Source organism: Amblyraja radiata, chromosome 45 (assembly GCF_010909765.2).
Source record: "Amblyraja radiata isolate CabotCenter1 chromosome 45, sAmbRad1.1.pri, whole genome shotgun sequence".
Lineage (NCBI taxonomy): Eukaryota > Metazoa > Chordata > Chondrichthyes > Rajiformes > Rajidae > Amblyraja > Amblyraja radiata.
Window position 1 is genome coordinate 10891467 of NC_046000.1, and position 24095 is coordinate 10915561.

The 24095-nt window shown below is 50.9% G+C and overlaps 1 protein-coding gene across 1 annotated transcript in view; it reads left to right on the forward strand.

Annotated features, from left to right (window-relative positions):
* Window positions 1-22254, forward strand: part of ltbp3 (latent transforming growth factor beta binding protein 3) — a 35738-nt gene extending 13484 nt beyond the window's left edge. Inside the window, exons 11-22 of the mRNA XM_033015374.1 lie at window positions 1031-1153; window positions 5344-5466; window positions 6477-6599; window positions 7961-8089; window positions 9851-10018; window positions 11827-11913; window positions 14031-14159; window positions 15338-15478; window positions 17138-17296; window positions 18708-18818; window positions 19720-19836; window positions 21537-22254. Coding sequence (XP_032871265.1) covers window positions 1031-1153; window positions 5344-5466; window positions 6477-6599; window positions 7961-8089; window positions 9851-10018; window positions 11827-11913; window positions 14031-14159; window positions 15338-15478; window positions 17138-17296; window positions 18708-18818; window positions 19720-19836; window positions 21537-21688 — 1562 coding nt within the window. The 3' untranslated portion in view covers window positions 21689-22254. The remainder of the gene's footprint in view (window positions 1-1030; window positions 1154-5343; window positions 5467-6476; window positions 6600-7960; window positions 8090-9850; window positions 10019-11826; window positions 11914-14030; window positions 14160-15337; window positions 15479-17137; window positions 17297-18707; window positions 18819-19719; window positions 19837-21536) is intronic.
* The last annotated feature ends 1841 nt before the right edge of the window (window positions 22255-24095 follow it).

The following is a 24095-nucleotide window of genomic DNA, read 5'->3' on the forward strand; positions in this document are numbered from 1 at the left end:
CCTCTTAAATATAGCCAATGAACTGTGTGGCCTCAACTACCTTCTGTGGCCGAGAATTCCACAGATTCACCACTCTCTGTGTGTGAAAAAAAATGTTTTTCTCATCTCGGTCCTAAAAGATTTCCCCCTTATCCTTAAACTGTGTGTGGCCCCTTGTTCTGGACTTCCCCAACATCAGGAACAATCTTCCTGCATCTAGCCTGTCCAACCCCTTAAGAATTTTGTAAGTTTCTATAAGATCCCCCCCTCAATCTTCTAAATTCTAGCGAGTACAAGCCGAGTCTATCCAGTCTTTCTTCATATGAAAGTCCTGACATCCCAGGAATCAGTCTGGTGAACCTTCTCTGTACTCCCGTCTATGGCAAGAATGTCGTTCAGTACGATACGTCAGGTCACGATACAACACGATGCGCCACTCCACGATAAACTACGCCGCGATGCAAGTTCGAGTGCAGTTCTTCGCCCTTTTTAAAAAAAAATTTAGTTTGTTAAACGGTTTTGTTCTGGAGGCCTTTTAGTCTTTTTATGTGGGGGATGGGAACCATTTTCTCCAGTCCCTACCTGGGGCGAGGATGCGGCCTTCCTCCGAACCGCACCTCGTGGCCTACCATTTTGGATTGGCGCGGCCTTTCATGCCGGAGCTTCGAGCTGCGGCTTCAGCACTGAGGTACCATCGCGGAGCGGGACGATACCTTACCGCCGTGTTGGAGCTCCGGAGTGCCGACTTCCCCACAGCCATCAGGCTCGTAAACTCAACTCAAACAAAACTCTGATCATTAATAGCTCATCGCACTTTTTCTGTCTATTTATGTGTGTGTGTGTGTGTGTGTGTATATATATATTCATCGGTATATGGACACACTGATCTGTTTTGTTGTCAATGCCTACGTTGTGTTGTGCAAGAATTTCATTGTCCGCTGGGACACGTGACAATAAGCTCTCTTGAATCTTGAATCGAGATATCACGACGGCAGTCGCTGAAAATGTGGGACAGGCCCTTTACACGTTTTTCCTTGCTTGCTTTGCCCAGATATCGATGAATGTTTGGACAGATCTTTCTGCCTAAACGGCAAGTGCCACAACACGAAGGGCTCCTACACCTGTACCTGCAACGAGGGATTTAAGGCCCTGCCAGACAAGAAGAGTTGCCAAGGTAACCGCACAAAGCCACGTCTCAACAGGGCCGGAGTGACTCGGGAGGGGGTTTAGTTTAGAGATACAGCGCGTAAAAACTGGCCCCACCGGGTCCGCGCAGACCAGCGATCCCCGCGGCACGGTGGACTTCCCGCCTTACAGCGCTTGCGGCGCCGGTGACACGGGTTCGATCCCGACTGCGGGCGCTGTCTGTACGGAGTTTGCAGGTTCTCCCCGTGACCCGCGTGGGTTTTCTCCGAGATTTTCGGTTTCCTCCAACTCTCCAAAAACGTACAGGTTTGTAGATTAATTGGCTTCGGTATAAGTGTAAATTGTCCCTAGTGTGTGTGTGTAGGATAGTGTTAGTGTGCGGGGATCGCTGGTCAGCGCAGACTCCGTGGGCCAAAGGGCCTGTTTCCACACTGTATCTCCAAACTAAACGAAACTAAACTTAACACTATCCTAGGGACAATTTTCTTTAAAGCATTTATACCAAGCCAATTTTCCCACAAACCTGCACGTCTTTGGAGTGTGGGAGGAAACCGAAGATCCCGGGGAAAACCCACGGGGAGAACGTACAAACTCCGAAGAGACAGCGCCCGTAGTCGGGATCGAACCCGGGTCTCTGGCGCTGCGAGCACTGTAAGGCAGCAACTCTACCGCTGCGCCACCAGGCAACGCCTCTGGGGAACATGGATGGGTGACGTTTCGAGGGGGTGGGGGGTGGGGGGACCCTTCTTCAAACTGAGCGTAGAGGGGGAGGTGGGAACTAGACGTAGGAAAAGGCCCGGCGACAGATGACCAAGGAAGGGTGGAGCCCACAATGGCCCATTGTTGGCTGGGGAAGAGATGTTGCAGCCTACACCATCAAGGGCCTGTCCTTCAAGTGGGCTTGTACACTCTGGAGTTTTGAAGGATGAGAGGGCATCTCATTGAAACCTATAAGATTGTTACAGGGCTTGGACACGCTAGAGGCAGGAAACATGTTCCCGATGTTGGGGGAGTCCAGAACCAGGGGCCACACACACAGTTTAAGAATAAGGGATAAGCCATTTAGAACGGAGACGAGGAAACACTTTTTCTCACAGAGAGTTGTGAGTCTGTGGAATCCTCTGCCTCAGGGGGTGGTGGAGGCAGGTTCTCCGGATGCTTTCAAGAGAGGACTAGATAGGGCTCTTAAAGATAGCGGAGTCAGGGGGATATGGGGAGAAGGCAGGAACGGTGGGTACTGATTGGGGATGATCAGCCATGATCACATTGAATGGCGGTGCTGGCTCGGAGGGCGATTTTTTTCTTCGACGACTGCGGCGTCATTCACTGACGTTTATCAGGATCGCCGAAAGATTTCGAACATTTTTCGAAATCCAGCGACGGCAAAAAAAATGTTGCGACACTTGAGGAGACGCCGCTCGTCAGTAGGGCGTAACGCCGCGACTTTTACGGTGACCTGATACGTGGGTCAACGATGCCGACAGTCGTCGAAAAAAAATCGCCAAGTGGGACAGGCCCTTCAGGCGATGAGACACAGCCATCCACAAACAAACTCTGAACTACATCGACTAGGGAGCATTAGTTTACGGTGGGCAAAAATGCTGGAGAAACTCAGCGGGTGAGGCAGCATCTATGGAGCGAAGGAATAGGCAACGTTTTTCGGGTCGAGACCCTTCTTCAGACATTAGGTTTGTCTTTTTAGATACATAGATACATAGAAAATAGGTGCAGGAGTAGGCCATTCGGCCCTTCGAGCCTGCACCGCCATTCAATATGATCATGGCTGATCATCCAACTCAGTATCCCGTACCTGCCTTCTCTCCATACCCCCTGATCCCTTTAGCCACAAGGGCCACATCTAACTCCCTCTTAAATATAGCCAATGAACTGTGGCCTCAACTACCTTCTGTGGCAGAGAGTTCCAGAGATTCACCACTCTCTGTGTGAAAAAGTTTCTTCTCATCTCGGTCCTAAAGGATTTCCCCCTTATCCTTAAGCTGTGACCCCTTGTCCTGGACTTCTCCAACATCGGGAACAATCTTCCTGCATCTAGCCTGTCCAACCCCATAAGAATTTTGTAAGTTTCTATAAGATCCCCTCTCAATCTCCTAAATTCTAGCGAGTATAAGCCGAGTCTATCCAGTCTTTCTTCATATGAAAGTCCTGACATCCCAGGAATCAGTCTGGTGAACCTTCTCTGCACTCCCTCTATGGCTATAATGTCCTTCCTCAGATTTGGAGACCAAAACTGTACGCAATACTCCAGGTGTGGTCTCACCAAGAGCCTGTACAACTGCAGTAGAACCTCCCTGCTCCTATACTCAAATCCTTTTGCTATGAAAGCTAACATACCATTCGCTTTCTTCACTGCCTGCTGCACCTGCATGCCTACTTTCAATGACTGGTGTACCATGACACCCAGGTCTCGCTGCATCTCCCCTTTTCCTAATCGGCCACCATTTAGATAATATTTTTGCGCTGTTCCTGTTGTTTTTTTAGTCAAGTCATTATTTATATAGCTTTACATTTGTTATAAGAATAGCACAACAAAACAGACTACATACATATATACATGTAGCCCTCACTCAGTGGACGTCAGGAAAGGCTTGGGAGTATAGATAAGTCTTTAGTCTTGACTTAAAAGAGTCGATGGAGGGGGTTGTTCGTTCTGATGGGAAAGGGGATGCTGTTCCACAGTCTAGGGGCTGCAACCGCAAAGGCACGGTCGATCGCCCCTGAGCTTATGCCTAGACCGCGGGATATTCAGCAGCCCCAAGTCGGCCGATCTGATGGGCCTGGAGGTGGAGTGGTGGGTGAGAAGACTTTTAATGTAGGTGGGGGCAAGCCCATTGAGGGCCTTGTAGACATGGAGGAGAATCTTGAAGTTTATACGGAACCGCACAGGGAGCCAGTGGAGAGAGTTCCGCCAGGATCGGGGTGATGTGGTCCCTTTTTCCGGTGCCCGTCAGGAGTCTCGCTGCGGCGTTTTTTAAACGTGTATCTGTGTGTGTATATATAGGTACGAAGGAACTGCAGACGCTGGTTTCGTGTCTAAACCAAAGTTGGACACAAAGTGCTGGAGTAACTCAGCGGGATAGGCAGCATCTCTGGAGAGAAGGAATGGGTGACGTCTCGGGTCGAGACCCTTCTTCGATTCAACACGTCACGATACAATAGCCACGATCACATTGAATGGCTCTGGACCCTTCTTCAGACCCGAAACGTCGCCCATTCCTTCTCTCCGGAGAGGCCAGTTCATTGGCGATATTTAAGAGGGAGTTAGATGTGGCTAAAGGGATCAGGGGGTATGGAGAGAAGGCAGGTACAGGATACTGAGCTGGATGATCAGCCATGCTCATATTGAATGGCGGTGCAGGCTCGAAGGGCCGAATGGCCCTTAGAAGATTGAGGGGGGGGGGGTCCAGGCAGTGAATGGTATGTTAGCATTCATAGCAAAAGGATTTGAGTATAGGAGCAGGGAGGTTCTACTGCAGTTGTACAGGGTCTTGGTGAGACCACACCTGGAGTATTGCGTACAGTTTTGGTCTCCTAATCTGAGGAAAGACATTCTTGCCATAGAGGGAGTACAGAGAAGGTTCACCAGACTGATTCCTGGGATGTCAGGACTTTCATATGAAGAAAGACTGGATAGACTCGGCTTGTACTCGCTAGAATTTAGAAGACTGAGGGGGGGATCTTATAGAAACTTACAACATTCTTAAGGGATTGGACAGGCTAGATGCAGGAAGATTGTTCCCGATGTTGGGGAAGTCCAGAACTAGGGGCCACACAGTTTAAGGATAAGAGGGAAATCTTTTAGGACCGAGATGAGGAAAACATTTTTTACACAGAGAGTGGTGAATCTGTGGAATTCTCTGCCACAGAAGGTAGTTGAGGCCACACAGTTCATTGGCTATATTTAAGAGGGAGTTAGATGTGGCCCTTGTGGCTAAAGGGATCAGGGGGTGTGGAGAGAAGGCAGGGATGGGATACTGAGTTGGATGATCAGGCATGATCATATTGAATGGCGGTGCAGGCTCGAAGGGCCGAATGGCCTCTACTCCTGCACCTATTGTCTATGCTGCCCGTCCCGCTGAGTCACTCCAGTGTCCATCTTCGGTTCAAGCCAGCATCTGCAGTTCCTTCTTTCACGCCGCTGCCCCCCCCTCCCCACCGGCTCTGACCACCCTTTTGTGTTTCACCCCCCCATCCCCTCAGACATCAACGAGTGCAACGAGGGGCGTTTCTGCGCCCACGGCCGCTGCCTGAACACCGAGGGCTCGTTCCAGTGCCGCTGCTACTCCGGCTACCGGCCCAACAGCCGGCAGACCTCGTGCGAAGGTGAGGGCTCGCCGCTCGGATCAAGTCACGTCAACCTTATTCGTCGCACACTCATACGAGTTGTGCAGTGAAATGAAAAGTGACGATGCTCGCTAATTGTGCAAAAAAAAAACCCCCTACAAAACAGATTAGGACAGAATCAGTACATTACATATTTGTGAGAAAAAATCAGCAACGTCAAAAAGACACGACACAACTAATTTAGTCCCTGGTGAGATAAGAGTGCCTGACGCCCTGTGGGAAGATACTCCGTCTCGTCCTCTCTGTTTTCACAGAGAGACAGCGGAGGCGTTTGCCTGACCGTAGCAGCTGGAACAGTCTGTTGCTGGGGGGGAAGGGGTCCCCCATAATGTTGCTGGCTGTGGATCTGCACCTCCTGGTGTATCGGTCCTGCAGGGGGGGGCGAGTGTAGTTCCCATAGTGTGCGTTCGGCCGAACGCACCACTCTCTGCAGAGTCTTCTTGTCCTGGGCAGAGCTGTTCCCAAACCAGATTATGATGTTTCCAGACAAGATGCTTTCCACAGCCACTGAGTAGAAGCACTGGAGGATCCTCAGAGAGACTCTGAATTTCCTCAGCTGCCTGAGGTGGTAAAGGCGCCAACTCCTCCTGGTGAACGGGCCACCGCGGGCAAGAGGGGCGCGGGCGCGGAGTTGGAACCCCAGGAGACAACTCTGTTCCTCTCCAACCCTTGGCGGGGGAGTGCTGTTTGGAGAGTTCCCTTGGAGGGAATGCCGGGGCTACCTGACACGAGAGAAGTCAACGTTCACAGCGTTCACTGAAAGCGAAATACGAGGTGCTGTTTCTCAAATTTGCGCTGGGCAAGGAGGTGAGTGCGGGAACGGGAGGGGGAGTCGAAAGTCGTCAGCAGCCGGGAGATCGGGTAGGTTCGGGCGGACTGAGCGGAGGGTAGGTTCGGCCCGAAACGATCGCTGAGCCCGCCCGTGCGTGCGTGCGTGCGTTCTCGGAGTCCCCGCTCACGATGCCAATATCTGTCCTTCACACACACAGACATCAACGAGTGCCTGGAGCTGGCTCACGCTTGCATGAACGGGGAGTGTGTCAACACACCAGGGTCCTACACCTGCCAGTGTCACCCTGGATACCGATTCATGGACGGCCCAAAGTGTAAAGGTAACGACACGAACAATGTTATTTTTAAAACAAAAAAAAAATATTTTTAATCGATTATTTACGAGAATAATATTTACAAATACAAAACATTTCCCATAATATCTGCAATACAAAATAAATAATCAAAAGGGCCTGTCCCACATTCCCCGAGTTACTCACGAACTCTTTCGAGTTTCCCCTTGATTCGAACTCGGAGAATTATCGTAATAGCCGTTCGTAGGTACTTGGGGATATTTATTTACTCGTGGACATTTTTCAACATCTTACCTGATACCCCGAGTTCCCACGGCTGGCATTACGAGCGGCTACGAAACATCTACGGACTCGCTTCCGACATTCCCCGAGTTCGAATCGAGGGGAAAACTCGGGAGAGTTCGTGAGTATCTCGGGAAAGTGGGACAGGGCCTTTAAATATCAATATATCTTAAATATCAAATATACTGTGTGCTGTCCAGCACCCGGGGCCAACTCATCATTCACCCAGCCACGGCCGAGTCGGTCAACGGATTGCCGTGGGGAATTTGTCCCGTAGTTTGACCGTTTGTCCCTTATTTGGGAGTGAGGAAGTTGGCGTCCCTAGGTACACCCCACACCGTAACACTGGTACACCCCGTACTGTAACACTCTGCAGACTGCTTCCCCCATCTTCAATTGGGGTTCGAGCCCTGCTGGAGTTTCGAGTTCTACTGGGGTTTTGAGTTCTACTGGGGTTTCTAGTCCTACTGGGGTTTCTAGTCCTACTGGGGTTCGAGCTCTGCTGGGGTTTCGAGCCCTAATAGGGTATCGAGCCTTGCTGGGGTTTCGAGCTCTGCTGGGATTTCAAGCCCTGCTGGGGTTTCGAGTCCTACTGGGGTATCGAGCTCTGCTGGGGTTTCATGTCCTACTGGGGTTTCGAGCTCTGCTGGGGTTTCGAGTCCTACTGGGGTTTCGAGCCCTACCGGGGTTTCGAGCTCTGCTGGGGTTTCGAGCCCTACTGGAGTTTCGAGTCCTACTGGGGTTTCGAGCTCTGCTGGGGTTTCGAGCCCTACTGGGGTTTCGAGTCCTACTGGGGTTTCGAGCCCTGCTGGGGTTTCGAGCTCTGCTGGGGTTTCGAGCTCTGCTGGGATTTCGAGCCCTACTGGGGTTTCGAGCCCTACTGGGGTTTCGAGCTCTGCTGGGGTTTCGAGCTCTGCTGGGATTTCGAGCCCTACTGGGATTTCGAGCTCTGCTGGGATTTCGAGCTCTGCTGGGATTTCGAGCTCTGCTGGGGTTTCGAGCTCTGCTGGGGTTTCGAGCCCTGCTGGGGTTTGGAGCCCTGCTGGGATTTTGATCTTTACGACGCCCGCCCCCGTTCCGCTGAAACCCTGTGTTGTTCCCATCAGACATCAACGAGTGCGCCCTGAATCGCTCGCTGTGCGGCCCCTACGGTATCTGCAAGAACCTGGACGGCTCCTACACCTGCGTCTGTGACACCGGCTTCACCCTGTCCCCGGATGGCTCCACGTGTGAAGGTAGGCCCGCGCGGGGGGGGGAGTCGGGGGAAGGTGGATCACCGGCTCACAGCAAGCAAGCAAGGTCATATTCCAGCAACAAAGTGCTTTGCACAAAGCATTAAAATCCAATCAAAAGCAATTTGAAACAAAAGAATAGAAAATAGGAACAAGCTAAAAAGACCTGTCCCACTGTACGAGCTAATTCAAGAGTTCTCCCGAGTTTCCCCTGATTCGAACTCGGAGATTTACGGTAACAGCCACTCGTGGGTACTCGGGGCTCTCGTGGACATTTTCCAACACGTTGAAAAAACTTCACGAGCTTACCGCGTTTCCCGAGTACCTGCCGTTAGCGTTACGAGCCGCCAAGATCTCCGACGTACCCGCTACGTACATCCTGCGTGCTTACCACGAGTTTGATTTTTTTTTAAACTCGGGAGAGCTCTTGTGTAAACTCGTACAGTGGGACAGCCCCTTTACTCTAGATCAGCCATGATTGAATGGCGGAGTAGTCTCGATGGGCCGAATGCTCTAATTCTGCTCCTGAACTCCTCCAACCCCTGTTTCTGCTAGCATTTATTTCGAGAGGGCTAGAATACAAGAACAGGGCTGTAATGCTGAGCAGCCTCAGAATTAAAGGACTTTTTTTAGTAAATAGACAACAGTTGCAGGAGTAGGCCATTCGGCCCTTCGAGCCAGCACTGCCATTCAATGTCATCATGGCTGATCATCCACAATCAGTACCCCGTTCCTGCCTTCTCCTCATATCCCCTGACTCCGCTATCTTTACGAGCCCTATCTAGCTCTCTCTTGAAAGTATCCAGAGAACCGGCCTCCACCGCCCTCTTGAGGCAGAGAATTCCACAGACTCACCACTCTCTGTGTGAAAAAGTGTTTCCTCGTCTCCGTTCTAAACGGCTTACCCCTTATTCTTAAACTGTGTGTGTGACCCCTGGTTCTGGACTCCCCCAACATCGGGAACATGTTTCCTGCCTCTAGTGTGTCCAAACTCTTAGCAATCTTAAATGTTTCAATAAGATCTCCTCTCATCCTTCTAAACTCAAGAGTGTACAAGCCCAGCCGCTCCATTCTCTCAGCATACGAAAGTCCCGGGAATTAACCTGGTGAACCTACGCTGCACTCCCTCGATAGCAAGAATGTCCTTCCTCAAATTAGGGGACCAAAACTGCACACAATACTCCAGGTGTGGTCTCACTAGGGCCCTGTACAACCTCTTTGCTCCTATACTCGACTCCTCTTGTATAAAGGCAGAGAATTCCACAGACTCACCACTCTCTGTGAGAAAAAGTGTTTCCTCGCCTCCGTTCTAAATGGCCGACCCCTTATTCTTAAACTGTGTGTGTGTGTGTGTGGCCCCTGGTTCTGGACTTAGAAAGAGTAAAGACATGAGGAGAAATTTCTTTAATAATAATAATAATAAATTTTATTTATGGGCGCCTTTCAAGAGTCTCAAGGACACCTTACAAAAATTGAGCATGTAGAGGAAAAACATGTAAGGGGAATGAAATAAATAGTAGAGACATGACTAGTACACAAAGTAAAGACAGAATGCAGTCGGAAGGTGAGGAATTCTCTGTGGAGGCCATTTTAAGGTATTTAAGGTATTTTGGGAGCTACCCACCTGTCACTTAAGAGTTGTGCCGAGATTTATCCCAAATTTAGCCCAGGCTGAGAGAGGCCTGTGACGGCCTTTTGTGTGTGTGTTTCCCCAATGAGCCGCCATTTTGTTTTCCTCTCTATCTCTCTCCCCCCCCACCGCAGAACCGGAGAGGCCCGAGGGGAAGAAGGAGTGTTACCTCAGCCTGGACGACCCGATATTCTGCGACAGTGTCCTGGCGGCCAACATCACCAAGGAGGAGTGCTGCTGCTCGCTGGGTGCGGGCTGGGGCGACCTCTGCGAGATCTACCCTTGCCCCGTCCACAGCACGGGTACGTTCGCGTCACGAGGCCCGGACAACCGCTCAGCAACTTCGCAAACCGTCGGCGCGGCGGGTGGAGCTGCTGCCTCACGGCGCCACAGGCCCAGCTTCAAGCCTGACCGCGGGCGCTCGCCTGGACCGAGTTTGTACGCTCTCCCCGTGACCCGTGACCCGCGTGCGTTTTCTCCGGGATCTCCGGTTTCCTCCCACACTCCAAAGACGTGCGGGTTTGTAGGTTAATTGGCTTGTTATCAATGTAAAAACATTCTCCCTAGTGTGTGTGTGTGTGTGAGTGGGATAGTGTTAATGTGCGGGGATCGCTGGTCGGTTCGGACTAGGTGGGCCGAAGGGCCTATGTCCGTGCTAAACTAAACTAAAACGAAACTTGTGTGAATTTTCTCCGCTTTCCTCCCACATTCCAAAGGCGTACAGGTTTGCGGGCTAATTGGCTTTGGTAAAATTGTAAATTGTCCCTGGTGTGTGTGTGTGTGTGTAGGATAGTGCTCGTGTGCGGGGATCGCTGGTCGGCGCGGACTCGGTGGGCCAAAGTTTCCACACCCGATCTGGTTTAGTTTGGAGATCCAGCGCGGAAACAGGCCCTTCGGCCCAACCGAGCCCGCGCCGACCAGCGATCCCCGCACACTAACACTATCCAACACAACATAATCAATCAATCAATCAGTTTTAGAAACATAGACAATAGGTGCAGGAGTAGCCATTCGGCCCTTCGAGCCTGCACCGCCATTCAATATGATCATGGCTGATCATCCAACTCTGTATCCTGTACCTGCCTTCTCTCCATACCCCCTTATCCCTTTAGCCACAAGGGCTACATCTAACTCCATCTTAAATATAGCCAATGAACTGGCCTCAACTACCTTCTGTGGCAGAGAATTCCACAGATTCACCACTCTCTGTGTGAAAAATGTTTTTCTCATCTCAGTCCTAAAAGATTTCCCCTTTATCCATAAACTGTGGCCCCTTGTTCTGGACTTCCCCAACATCGGGAATAATCTTCCTGCATCCAGCCTGTCCAACCCCTTAAGAATTTTGTAAGTTTCTATAAGATCCCCCCCTCAATCTTCTAAATTCTAGCGAGTACAAGCCGAGTCCATCCAGTCTTTCTTCATATGAAAGTCCTGCCATCCCAGGAATCAGTCTGGTGAACCTTCTCTGTATTCCCTCCATGGCAAGAATGTCCTTCCTCAGATTAGGAGACCAAAACTGTACGCAATACTCCAGGTGTGGTCTCACCAAGACCCTGTACAACTGCAGTAGAACCTTCTCTGTACTCCCTCCATGGCAAGAATGTCCTTCCTCAGATTAGGAGACCAAAACTGTACGCAATACTCCAGGTGTGGTCATTAAGTGCAAGTGAAATGAATTTGCCAGCAGCGGTTCAATGATAAAAAACACAGGAAAAATTTAACACAAACATCCACCACACATTCATCACTGTGGTGGAAGGCACAAAATTTGGCCAGTCCTCCTCCATTTCCCCCGTGGTCGGGACCTCAACCCTCCGCAGCCGTTGCTGCGGGCGTCCAGATGTACAGACAAGGTAAAAAAGTCCAGGTAAGTCCTGAATCGGTGCCTCCTCCACCGGAGACCGCGGCTTCAGGTTGGTGTAGGCCTCAGGCCTCGAGGGACGATGTGCAGTTTTACAAGAGGCAGATTGAACCCACAAACACACGCGGAGCGTGGGACAGAACCGGAGGCCCCCGGTGAAAACCCACGCAGGCCGCGGGGAGAACGTTAGGGCAGCAACTCTACCGCTGTCTCGGAAAGAAAACTAAACCGCTCTCTTCCTTCTCTCAGCCGAGTTTCACTCCCTGTGTCCGGACGGGACGGGATACCTCGTGAACAACGACAACCTATTCAGCATGGGATTGCCTGCGTACAGAGGTAGGTGTGTGTGTGTGTGGTTGGGGCCTACTGTTTGCTCCAGTACTGCCTAAAGAGCATTTGGCCAGTTTTTGTTTTTTTTAATGAGAAAAAGAGTCCTACTTTCACGACCGAATTCACGATCTTTTTTACTCGTGGATATTTTTCATCGGGCTAGAAAAACGCCCCGACCTACTTGATGCCACGAGTACCTACGACTAGCATCACGACCTAGCTACGGCCTCATGACGACCATGCTGCGAGTATGAGTCCAGGGCAAACTCGGCAGAGGTCGTGCATTAGGTCGTGAAAGTGGGACAACTATATTTAAGAGGGTACACAAAATTGCTGGGGAAACTCAGCGGGTGCAGCAGCATCTATGGAGCGAAGGAAATAGGCGACGTTTCGGGCCGAAACCCTTCTTCAGACTGATGGGGGGTGGGGGGGGGGGAGAAAGAAGGAAAAGGGGAGGAGGAGGAGGAGCCCGAGGGCGGGCGGATGGGAGGGTGGAGGAGACAGCTAGAGGGTTAAGGAAGGGGAGGAGACAGCAAGGGCTAGCAAAATTGGGAGAATTCAATGTTAATGCCATACGGACGCAAGGTCCCCAGACGGAATATGAGGTGCTGTTCCTCCAATTTCCGCTGTTGCTCACTCTGGCAATGGAGGAGACCCAGGACAGAGAGGTCGGATTGGGAATGGGAGGGGGAGTTGAAGTGCTGAGCCACCGGGAGTTCAGGTAGGTTATAGCGGACTGAGCGGAGGTGTTAGATTTTTAAGAGGTCTTAGTTATTTAAGAGGGAGTTAGATGTGGCCCTTGTGGCTAAAGGGATCAGGGGGTATGGAGAGAAGGCAGGTACAGGATACCGAGTTGGATGATCAGCCATGATCATATTGAATGGCGGTGCAGGCTCGAGGGGCCGAATGGCCTACTCCTGCACCTATTTTCTATGTTTCTATGACAGGCCCTACATTCCAAGTATTTACAATACTATCGACAATACTAAATAGTTCAAATCTAAAACCAGCCACCATGGTACAAAGTAACCCAAATATTCTTAAATATCAAATATACTAAAAATTACACGACTGTATTACAATCCTTGTCAATGATGCGTTTCGCCCCCTCCCCCTCCCCAGCGGTCCCGGAAACCCCCCCAGGGCACCCGTGGACAGCGCCTGGTCCCTCTCTAACGCCACCCGGGCACGGACCTAACCCCGGAAAAGGGAGCTTGGGCAGAGCCCTCTTCCACCTGGCACCGTGACTCGCGGATGGCCCAGGAGCAAACCCCGACCAGCGCATCTTCAGCCCCCTCTACCCTCTTCCCTACGCACAGGGATGTCCCAAAGACGAGGGCGGTGGGTGCGAAGTGCGGACAGAAGGCCAAGGAGCGGCCCCTTTAGAGATATTGGAACAGGGGCTGCAGCCTCACACGCTCCGTGTACACGTGGAACGCGGGCTCTTCCCGCCCGCAGAAGTGGCGAGTCTGTGAACCGCGAGAGAAACAGGTTGCAGGGGGACTCCTCGGGGAAGTACCCTCCACCCCGGGTCCCCGATGTACAGGGGGAGAATCCCTGCGTACAGGGACCCCACTGGTGGGGGGCCCCCTCGTGACAGAAAGCCAACACCGACCGCCATTTTGTGACGGCGAGCATTTGGCCTGTTGCACCACCACCGAGGGCCTGAGCCCGGAGGGAGAGGTTGCATCCACCCGATCTATTCCTCCCCTCATGTTGCACGCCTCTATAACATCACCCCTCACAAGGTGATGAGGAGTAGGAGTAGAATCAGGCCATTCGGCCCATCAAGTCTCCTCCGCCATTCAATCGTGGCTGATCTATCTCTCCCTCCTAACCCCGTTCTCCCCTGGCAACCTCTCTCCCCCTGCGCTCCTGGGAAGAGAGTCCGAGCCCGCTCAACGTGTCCCGATAGCCCGGGCCCCCTTCCTGCTTAAACAGGCCGTGCTTGTTCCAATCCATTCGGCAGGACATTGTCCACCTTGTGTTCGACAGTAGATTCGACCTCAAGCTCAAGTTTGTGGTCGTTTAACCGATTCAGGTGCTCGACGAGTTTGCAGCCTCCCCGCCGGAGCTAATCCTGTTCTTCCCTCTCTTTCTCTTTCTACCTCTCCCTTCCCCAGACATCGACGAGTGCACGCTATTCGGCCAGGAGATCTGCAAGGAGGGGGTGTGCATGAACACGCAGCCCGGCTTCGAGTGCTACTGCAAGCAAGGCTACTACTACGATGGCTCGCTCCTCCAGTGTCTGGGTGAGGGCCACCTCCTCTCCTCCTGGCTGGAGGGAGGAGTAGATCGGGTATTAGACGCGCGCACAGAACCTCTTGCCCAGAGTAGGGGAGTCGAGGACCAGAGGGCATAGCTCGAAGCTGAAAGGGGCAACAATCTTAATAGGAATCTGAGGGGTGACCTTTTCCACGCAAAGTTGTGGTGGGTGTATGGATCGACACGCCAGAGGAGGTCATTAGGTCATAGGAGTAGAATTAGGCCATTCGGCAGTTTGAGCCGCGAGGAGGATGCTATGAGGCTGCTGGGTGACTTGGATAGGTTGGGTGAGCAGGCAGATGCGGTATAATGTGGACAAATGTGAGGTTATCCACTTTGGTGGCAAGAACAGGAAGGCAGATTATAATCTGAATGGTGTCAGATTAGGAAAAGGGGAGGTGCAACGAGACCCGGGTGTCCTTGTTCATCAGTCACTGAAAGTAACCATGCAGGTACGGCAGGCAGTGAAGAAAGCGAATGGCATGTTGGCCTTCATTGTGAGAGGATTTGAGTTTAGGAGCAAGGAGGTCCTTCTGCAGTTGTACAGGGCCCTGGTGAGACAGCACCTGGAGTATTGTGTGCAAATTTGGTCTCCTAATTTGAGGAAGGACGTTCTTGCTATTGAGGGAGTGCAGCGTAGGTTCACCAGGTTAATTCCCGGGATGGCGGGACTAACATATGATGAAAGAATGGGTCGACTGGGCTTGTATTAACTGGAATTTAGAAGGATGAGAGGGAATCTTCTAGAAACATATAAAATTCTTAAAGGATTGGACAGGCTAGCTGCAGGAAACATGTTCCCGATGTTGGGGGAGTCCAGAACCAGGGGTCACACACAGTTTATGAATAAGGGGTCGGCCATTTAGGAGTAAGATGAGGAAAAACGTTTTCACCCAGAGAGTTGTGAATCTGTGGAATTCTCTGCCACAGAAGGCAGTGGAGGCCGGTTCATTGGATGTTAAGATACAGCTCTGAGGGCTAACGGAATCAAGGGATATGGGGAGAAGGCAGGAACGGGGTACTGATTGTGGATGATCAGTTGTGATCATATTGAATGGAGGCGCTGTGCTGGCTCGAAGGGCCGAATGGCCTACTCCTGCAGCTATGTTCCATGTTTTCTATGTTGGTGTGATGGCGTGTTGTGAATGACTCTCTGCCTCCTCAGATGTGGACGAGTGCCAGGACACACAGAGTTGCCCCAACGCCCGCTGTATCAACACCAAGGGGTCCTACACCTGCGCCTGCCTGCTGCCGATGTCCTTCGACACGGTGAAGAGACGCTGCGTGCAGCCCACGGTCCTCAGCGGTACGTGCCCCCCCCCCCCTACTCCCGCACACGCCGCCGCCATCTTGGATGGTCAACGTTGTATCTCACGTCATACATCTGTACCACGTGACTCCATAGGACAAACGAACGGCAGAGTCGACACAACGGGCCGAATGGCCTAATCCTACTCCTGTAACTTGTCAACTTGTGAACAGAAGAGCAGAATTGTGGATGATCAGCCACGATTACAGTGAATGGCGGTGCTGGCTTGAAGGGCCGAATGGCCTACTCCGGCACCTATTGTCTATTGTCTAATTAGGCCATTTGGCCCATTGAGTCTGCTCCGCCATCACAGCTGATCTACTGTGTTCTTGTTCATAAGTGATAGGAGCAGAATTAGGCCATTCGGCCCATCAATTCTACTCCTCCATTCAATCATAGCTATATTTAAGAGGGAGTTAGATGTGGCCCTTGTGGCTAAAGGGATCAGAGGGTATGGAGAGAAGGCAGGTACGGGATACTGAGTTGGATGATCAGCCATGATCATATTGAATGGCGGTGCAGGCTCGAAGGGCCGAATGGCCTACTCCTGCACCTATTGTCTATGTTTCTATGTTTCTATCATGGCTGATCTATCTCTCCCTCTCAACCTCATTCTCCTGCCTTCTCCCCATAACCCCCGACACCCGTACTAATCAGGTATCTATCAAACTGCCTTAAAAATATCCACTGACTAGGCCTCCACAGCCGTCTGTGGCAATGAATTCCAGATTCACCACCCTCTGAATAAAGAAATTCCTCCTCATCTCCTTTCTAAAACACCGTCCTTTAATTCTGAGGCTGTGACCTCTGGTCCTAGACTCTCCCACTAGTGGAAACATCCTCTCCACATCCACTCTATCCAGGCCTTTCACTATTCGGTAAGTTTCAGTGAGGTTCTCCCCCCCATCCTTCTAAGGTATCAAATTATTTCTGAAAGTCCAGGTACACTCCATCCACTGGCTCTCCCTTGTCCATTTTCCTAGTTACATCCTCAGAAAAATTCCAGAAGATTAGACAATTGAAAGTGACATTTGAAGGACATTTGTGTTTAAGGATCTTATAGAAACTTACAAAATTCTTAAGGGGTTGGACAGGCTAGATGCAAGAAGATTGTTCCCGATGTTGGGGAAGTCCAGAACAAGGGGTCACAGTTTAAGGATAAGGGGGAAGTCTTTTAGGACCGAGATGAGAAAAACAATTTTCACACACAGAGAGTGGTGAATCTGTGGAATTCTCTGCCACAGAAGGTAGTTGAGGCCACAGTTCATTGGCTATATTTAAGAGGGAGTTAGATGTGGCCCTTGTGGCTAAAGGGATCAGGGGGTATGGAGAGAAGGCAGGTACAGGATACTGAGTTGGATGATCAGCCATGATCATACTGAATGGCGGTGCAGGCTCGAAGGGCCGAATAGCCTACTCCTGCACCTATTTTCTATGTAAGAAAGAACTGTAGCTGCTGGAAAAATCGAAGGTAGACAAAAATGCTGGAGAAACTCAGCGGGTGAGGCAGCATCTATGGAGCGAAGGAATAGGTGACGTTTCGGGTCGAGACCCTTCTTCGAAACTCAACGGGTGAGGCAGCATCTATGGAGCGAAGGAATAGGTGACGTTTCGGTGACTTCTCTCTCCCTCTCTCCCCCCCTCTCGCAAACTCAGAACGGCCGGAGATTGACCGGGACCTCTGCTGGCACCAGGTGGACAACGACTTCACGTGCAGCCACCCCATGGGCTACCAAACCACCTTCTCGGAATGCTGCTGCCAACACGGCCAGGCCTGGGGGCTGGAATGCCACATCTGCCCCACCCGGATGACAGGTGAGGATCGGTCGACCCCCAACCCTCCGTCGTGTAGTCTGGTTTACTTTAGAGAAAGCGAGCGCAAGGAAAGATTCTCACGGTACACGTGGCAATAAACTAAACTAAAACCGATCCTTGCTGTGTCAGTCTGACGAAGGGTCTCGACCCGAAACGTCACCTATTCCTTTTCTCCAGAGTTTGACCACCTGCGACTCGACCTGCAAGGAACCACGCACCTGTACTCCTAGATCCCTCTGCTCCACAACACTACACCATTTACTGTGTAGGTCCTGCCCTTGTTCGATGTCCCAAAATGCAACAACTCACACTTCTCTGTATTAAATTCCATCAACCATTCCTCAGCCCACCTGGCCAATCGATCCAGATCCTGCTGCAATCGTTCACAACCATCTTCACCAAGAAGGAACTGCAGATGCTGGAAAAATCGAAGATGGACAAAAATGCTGGAGAAACTCAGCCGGATGAGGCAGCATCTGTGGAGCGAAGGAAATAGGCAACGTTTCGGGTCTTGTGATTGAGGCAGTGCAGCGTAGGTTCACGAGATTGATCCCTGGGATGGCGGGACTGTCATATGAGGAAAGATTGAAAAGACTAGGCTTGTATTCACTGGGGTTTAGAAGGATGAGGGGATATCTTATAGAAACATATAAAATTATAAAAGGACTGGACAAGCTAGATGCAGGAAACATGTTCCCAATGTTGGGCGAGTCCAGAACCAGGGGCCACACAGTCTTAGAATAAAGGGGAGGTCATTTAAGACTGAGGTGAGAAAAAACCTTTTCACCCAGAGAGTTGTGAATTTGTGGAATTCCCTGCCACAGAGGGCAGTGGAGGCCAAGTCACTGGATGGATTTAAGAGAGAGTTATGCCCCTGTCCCACTTAGGAAACCTGAATGGAAACCTCTGGAGACTTTGCGCCCCACCCAAGGTTTCCGTGCGGTTCCCGGAGGTTTTCTTCAGTCTCCCTACCTGCTTCCACTACCTGCAACCTCCGGGAACCGCACGGAAACCTTGGGTGGGGCGCAAAGTCTCCAGAGGTTTCCGTTCAGGTTTCCTAAGTGGGACAGGGGCATTAGATAGAGCTCTAGGGGCTAGTGGAGTCAAGGGATAAGGGGAGAAGGCAGGCACGGGTTATTGATAGGGGACGATGAGCCATGATCACAATGAATTGCCTCCTCCTTCACCTATTTTCTATGTTTCTCCACAGATGCTGCCTCACCCGCTGAGTTTCTCCAGCATTTTTGTCCACCTTCACCAAGAGGGAGTGACCGGGGTTGTAACGGGTCCTTGTGTTTTGCTGGTGGTCGCGCCGAGGCAGCGTGAGGTGTCGATGGGGGCAGATGGCAGATCAGCGGGCAGCGGCAACTCGATCCACTAATGCAAGCGTCTTTTTTTTTGTGCTTCGCAGCCAACTTCCCCCACTTGTGTAACAGCACTCGGTGGGTGCCAAGCCACCGTCCGGGCAGAGGGATGGATCGCAACCGGAGGGAACAGATGGACACATCGCAGAGCAGCGATGGTGAGCAGAAATGCATCTTCTCCCAAGATTCCAGGGATGAGGGGGTTCGCATATGACGAGCGGTTTACTCTCCTCGCTGGACTTCAGAAGGTTGAGGGGGGACCTGATTGAAACGTACAGAATAATGAAAGGCTTGGATAGAGTGGATGCGGAGAGGATGTTTCCACTGGTGGGAGAGTCTAGGACTAGAGGGCGCAGTCTCAGAATTAAAGGGCGCTCGTTTAGAAAGGAGGTGAGGAGGAACTTCTTTAGTCAGAGGGTGGTGAATCTGTGGGACTCATCGCCACAGAGGGCAAGAGACTCTGAGCATCTACCTGATCTATTCCTCTCATGATGTTATACACCTCTAAGATCAATCCTCGTTCTCCTGCGCTCCAAGGAGTAGAAACATAGAAAATAGGTGCAGGAGGAGGCCATTTGGCCCTTCGAGCCAGCACCGCCATTCATTGTGATCATGGCTGATCGTCCCCTATCAATAACCCGTGCCTGCCTTCTCCCCATATCCCTTGACTCCACTAGCCCCTAGAGCTCTATCTAACTCTCTCTTAAATCCATCCAGTGACTTGGCCTCCACTGCCCTCTGTGGCAGGGAATTCCACAAATTCACTCTCTGGGTGAAAAAGTTTTTTCTCACCTCAGTCTTCAATGACCTCCCCTTTATTCGAAGATAGAATCCCAGGCCCACTCAACCTCTGCCGATAGCTCAGACCCTCTAGTCCTGGCAACATCCTCGTAAATCTTCTCTGCGCCCTTTCCAGCTTGACAACATCTTTGCAGTAACACGGTGCCCAGAACTGAACACAATACTCCAAATGCGGCCTCACCAACGTCTCACACAACTGCAGCGTGACCTCCCAACGTATATACTCAATGCTGGTGTTTAAATTGTTTGACTGTGCAGATAACAGCTCCTCCTCCGACTCCGATGAGTGTTCCTGCTGGCACGGCCGTTGTGTGCGAGGACGTAGGTGTGACTGCTTCAAGGGCTTCCAGCTGGACAGCAGCGGGAAGTGTCGAGGTATGTACAGTGTAAAGCCCGGCGACTCATAACGCAGGTGTCTTGAGGGAGAGACACAAAATGCTGGAGTATCTCAGCAGCACAGGCGGCATCTCTGGAGAGAAGGAATGGGCGGCGTTTCGGGTCGAGACCCTTCTTCAGACTGATGTCTGGGGAGGGGGTGGTACAGAGATAAAATGTAGTCGGAGACAGTAAGGTGGGAGAACTGGGAAGGGGGAGGGGATGGACAGAATCAGAATTTAATTGCCAAGTATGTTTTGCAACATTCGAGGAATTTCACTGGCCAGGTCAGTCATACAATTAAAAGCAACAGACTCGAAAACACATTTTAACATGAACATCCACCACAGTGACTCCTCCACATTCCTCACTGTGATGGAATGCGAAATAATAATAATAATAATAATGGATGGGATTTATATAGCGCCTTTCTAATACTCAAGGCGCTTTACATCGCATTATTCATTCACTCCTCAGTCACACTCGGTGGTGGTAAGCTACTTCTGTAGCCACAGCTGCCCTGGGGCAGACTGACGGAAGCGTGGCTGCCAATCTGCGCCTACGGCCCCTCCGACCACCACCAATCACTCACACACATTCACACACAGGCAAAGGTGGGTGAAGTGCCTTGCCCAAGGACACAACGACAGTATGCACTCCAAGCGGGATTCGAACCGGCTACCTTCCGGTTGCCAGCCGAACACTTAGCCCATTGTGCCATCTGTCGTCCCAGTTCAATAAAGTTCAAGTCCTTCCCTTGTTGTTCTTCCTTGATCGGGGGCCTCGAGCCCCCGTTGACGGGATGGTCTTGAGTCCCGCAGCCGGTGGCGTTCGGGCCCTCCGCGTCGAGGCATTTAGCTCCTGCATCGGGGGGGGGGATGTCAGCTCCCCCGAGCCGGGCGATCGAACCTCGCGTCGGGGTTGGTCGAGCCTTCTGCGGCGTTGGAGCTCCCGACTAGCCTCTCCCAAGACTGCGAGCCCTTGGTGGCAAGTCCACGGTGGTCGCGGTGGGAGCGATCCCAGGCAAGGGATCCGCTCCGATGTTAAGTCCGCGCTCACGACAGTCCAAGGAGGCTCCCAGCTCCATCGATGGTAGGCCGCAGAGCCCGGAGAATGTGATCCGAAAAATGATCACATCTCTGGCAAGGAAGAAGCTCTCTTTCCCCCGATCCTCTCCCCCCTCCCCCCACATTAAACAAACCAAAGTACATTAAATCAAACACTAAAAATAACAAAAGATGAAAAAAACGAACAGACTGCCGGCAGAGGAAAGAGAGGGAAAGCAAGGGTTGTTTGAGGTGGAGAAGTCAATGTTCATACCTTCCACAATGTCCAAAGCCTTTGGGACGACAGATGGGCTAAGTGTTCGGCTGGCAACCGGAAGGTAGCCGGTTCGAATCCCGCTTGGAGTGCATACTGTCGTTGTGTCCTTGGGCAAGACACTTCACCCATCTTTGCCTGTGTGTGAATGTGTGTGAGTGATTGGTGGTGGTCGGAGGGGCCGTAGGCGCAGATTGGCAGCCACGCTTCCGTCAGTCTGCCCCAGGGCAGCTGTGGCTACAGAAGTAGCTTACCACCACCGAGTGTGACTGAGGAGTGAATGAATAATGCGATGTAAAGCGCCTTGAGTATTAGAAAGGCGCTATGTAAATCCCATCCATTATTATTATTATTATTAATCATCACTCTCGACTCCACAGACATCAACGAATGCCGCGAGCGACATCACAAGGGATCCCTCTGCAAGAACGCGGTGTGCGTGAATACCATGGGCTCATACCGCTGCGTCTGCTACCAAGGCTTTGTGCCAGACCGACGGCAGGGAAGGTGCATACGCCGGAAGATGAGCTAAGACCACAGGCGCAGAGCCCAAGGCAAAGAAAAAAGAACTCTCGCCCATTCCTTTCCTGGCCAGCCCGATGTTCGAAGGGACTGAGCATCAAACGATAACATTGAAAATATTTTTTGTAACTTTTGGAAAGACATTAATTTAATACTCTGAAAATGTGCAGGAGGAGAAAAGATGCCTTATTTTACTGCCAAGTACCTTTGGTTGGTGGAACTTAGTTTTCCAATCTGTTTTTTAAAATATTTGTTGGTTGTTTTAAAAAAAAAAAAATTGCAAGCAAGATTTACCACGCTCAATGTGGTGGCTATTTTGACCACAATCGTCCAGAAGGCTTAACCAAAGAAGGCGGCATCATCTCCAGAAGATTTGACTGGGGAGTCACATTGCCATTTGAACCAAAAGGCGAATTAAGGACTCTGGCAATGTCAATATGAGGGCAAGAGAGGAGGCTATCGGCTGCCTTAATGAGTGTACTGTTGGTTTGGTGGAGACAGGGTGGCAACAGCATTGGAGCCACAACTACGGACTGGACTGTGATGTAGATATTAATAAAGGAAATGAACCTACCAGCCGATATCCAGCTTGAAGGTGCATTGGCCCATGCAAGTCTTTTGCTCAAAAGATAAGATAGATACACAGGGGCAAAATTGAATTTGCAAAAGCACTGCTGTATATTTTAAAGTTTAAACTAGACCAAGTGCAGACCCGTTGGGTCTGTTGCCCCAATGCGCGAATGCGGGGGGGGGGGGGGGGTGGGTGGCAACACACACACTAACCACCCCCACACACAGAGTTTTAAAAGTATATAGATAGATGAGCTATCTGTAATGCTAGATTTACACAAAGACATGCAACATATAGATTCTGTTCTCTGTGCGTGGAGAGTGCACCAGTGTCACCTTTGGTTTACGGTGGGGGAGCACGCGAATATCTGACTGCTAAAAGTTAAGAGACTCTGCATACCGACACGCTCAAATAAGATGGGGGCATCTGAGGAACGAGAATCGCAGGGATATTTAAACTGAGGACAAAAAATTCAAACAATCTATTATGTGGAGAATAAATGCCAAAGGAGATAGGATGGTTAAAATAATGATCCTTTTCTAAACAAAACCTTAACATTTAAGGGAGACTTAAAATGCTGGAGCAAATCAGCGGGTCAGGCAGCATCTCTGGAGAAAAGGAATAGGTGGCATTTCAGGTCAAGACCCTTCACATTTAAGGATTAATCTTCAAAGCTCTGTAGGAGAATTCTTTACCCTCCTTACCCTAGAGATATCGCGTAGAAACAGGCCCTTGGGCCCACTAAGTTCACACCGACCAACGGTCAGCCCGTACGCTAACACTATCCTGCACACACTAGGGGACAATTTACAATTTTACCGAAGCCAATCAACCTGCAAACCTGCACGTCTTTGGAGTGTGGGAGGAAACCGGAGCACCCGGAGAAAACCCGCGCCGTCACAGGGAGAACGTACAAACTCCGTACAGTCAGCAGCCAGACTGATTCCTGGGATGTCAGGACTTTCATATGAAGAAAGACTGGATAGACTCGGCTTGTACACGCTAGAATTTAGAAGATTGAGGGGGGGATCTTATAGAAACTTACAAAATTCTTAAGGGGTTGGACAGGCTAGATGCAGGAAGATTGTTCCCGATGTTGGGGAAGTCCAGAACAAGGGGTCACAGTTTAAGGATAAGGGGGAAGTCTTTTAGGACCGAGATGAGAATTTTTTTTTCACACAGAGAGTGGCGAATCTGTGGAATTCTCTGCCACAGAAGGTAGTTGAGGCCACAGTTCATTGGCTATATTTAAGAGAGAGTTAGATGTGGCCCTTGTGGCTAAAGGGATCAGGGGGTATGGAGAGAAGGCAGGTACAGGATACTGAGTTGGATGATCAGCCGTGATCATATTGAATGGTGGTGCAGGCTTGAAGGGCCGAATGGCCTACTCCTGCACCTATTTTCTATGATTCTATATCCTTTAACGAGGCTGGACACCGAGATATCCTTTAACGAGGCTGGACACCGAGATATCCTTTAACGAGGCTGGACACCGAGATATCCTTTAACGAGGCTGGTCTCCTAGATATCCTTTAACGAGGCAGCTCTTTCAAAGCACAGACAGTGTCACCACTGTGCGCACAATTCCAATGAACCGCTCACTTTCCACTATAGGTAACAATTGTCCAAGTCGCTTTAAACTTAAGAGTGTGAGGGATGTGTCTTGGCAATCCTGACGTGTCTGCGCCTCTGAGTGGCAAAGACCACACTGCTGAGGAATTATGCCACCTCCGTTCTCTGCCCTACTTTCCCTGGACTCTAGGCTACAGGCATTCCCAGAACTACGTCTCAGAAACATATGTGCTCGAGGTGCAGTGTTTATCCAACATTACAACAGCTATTCTAC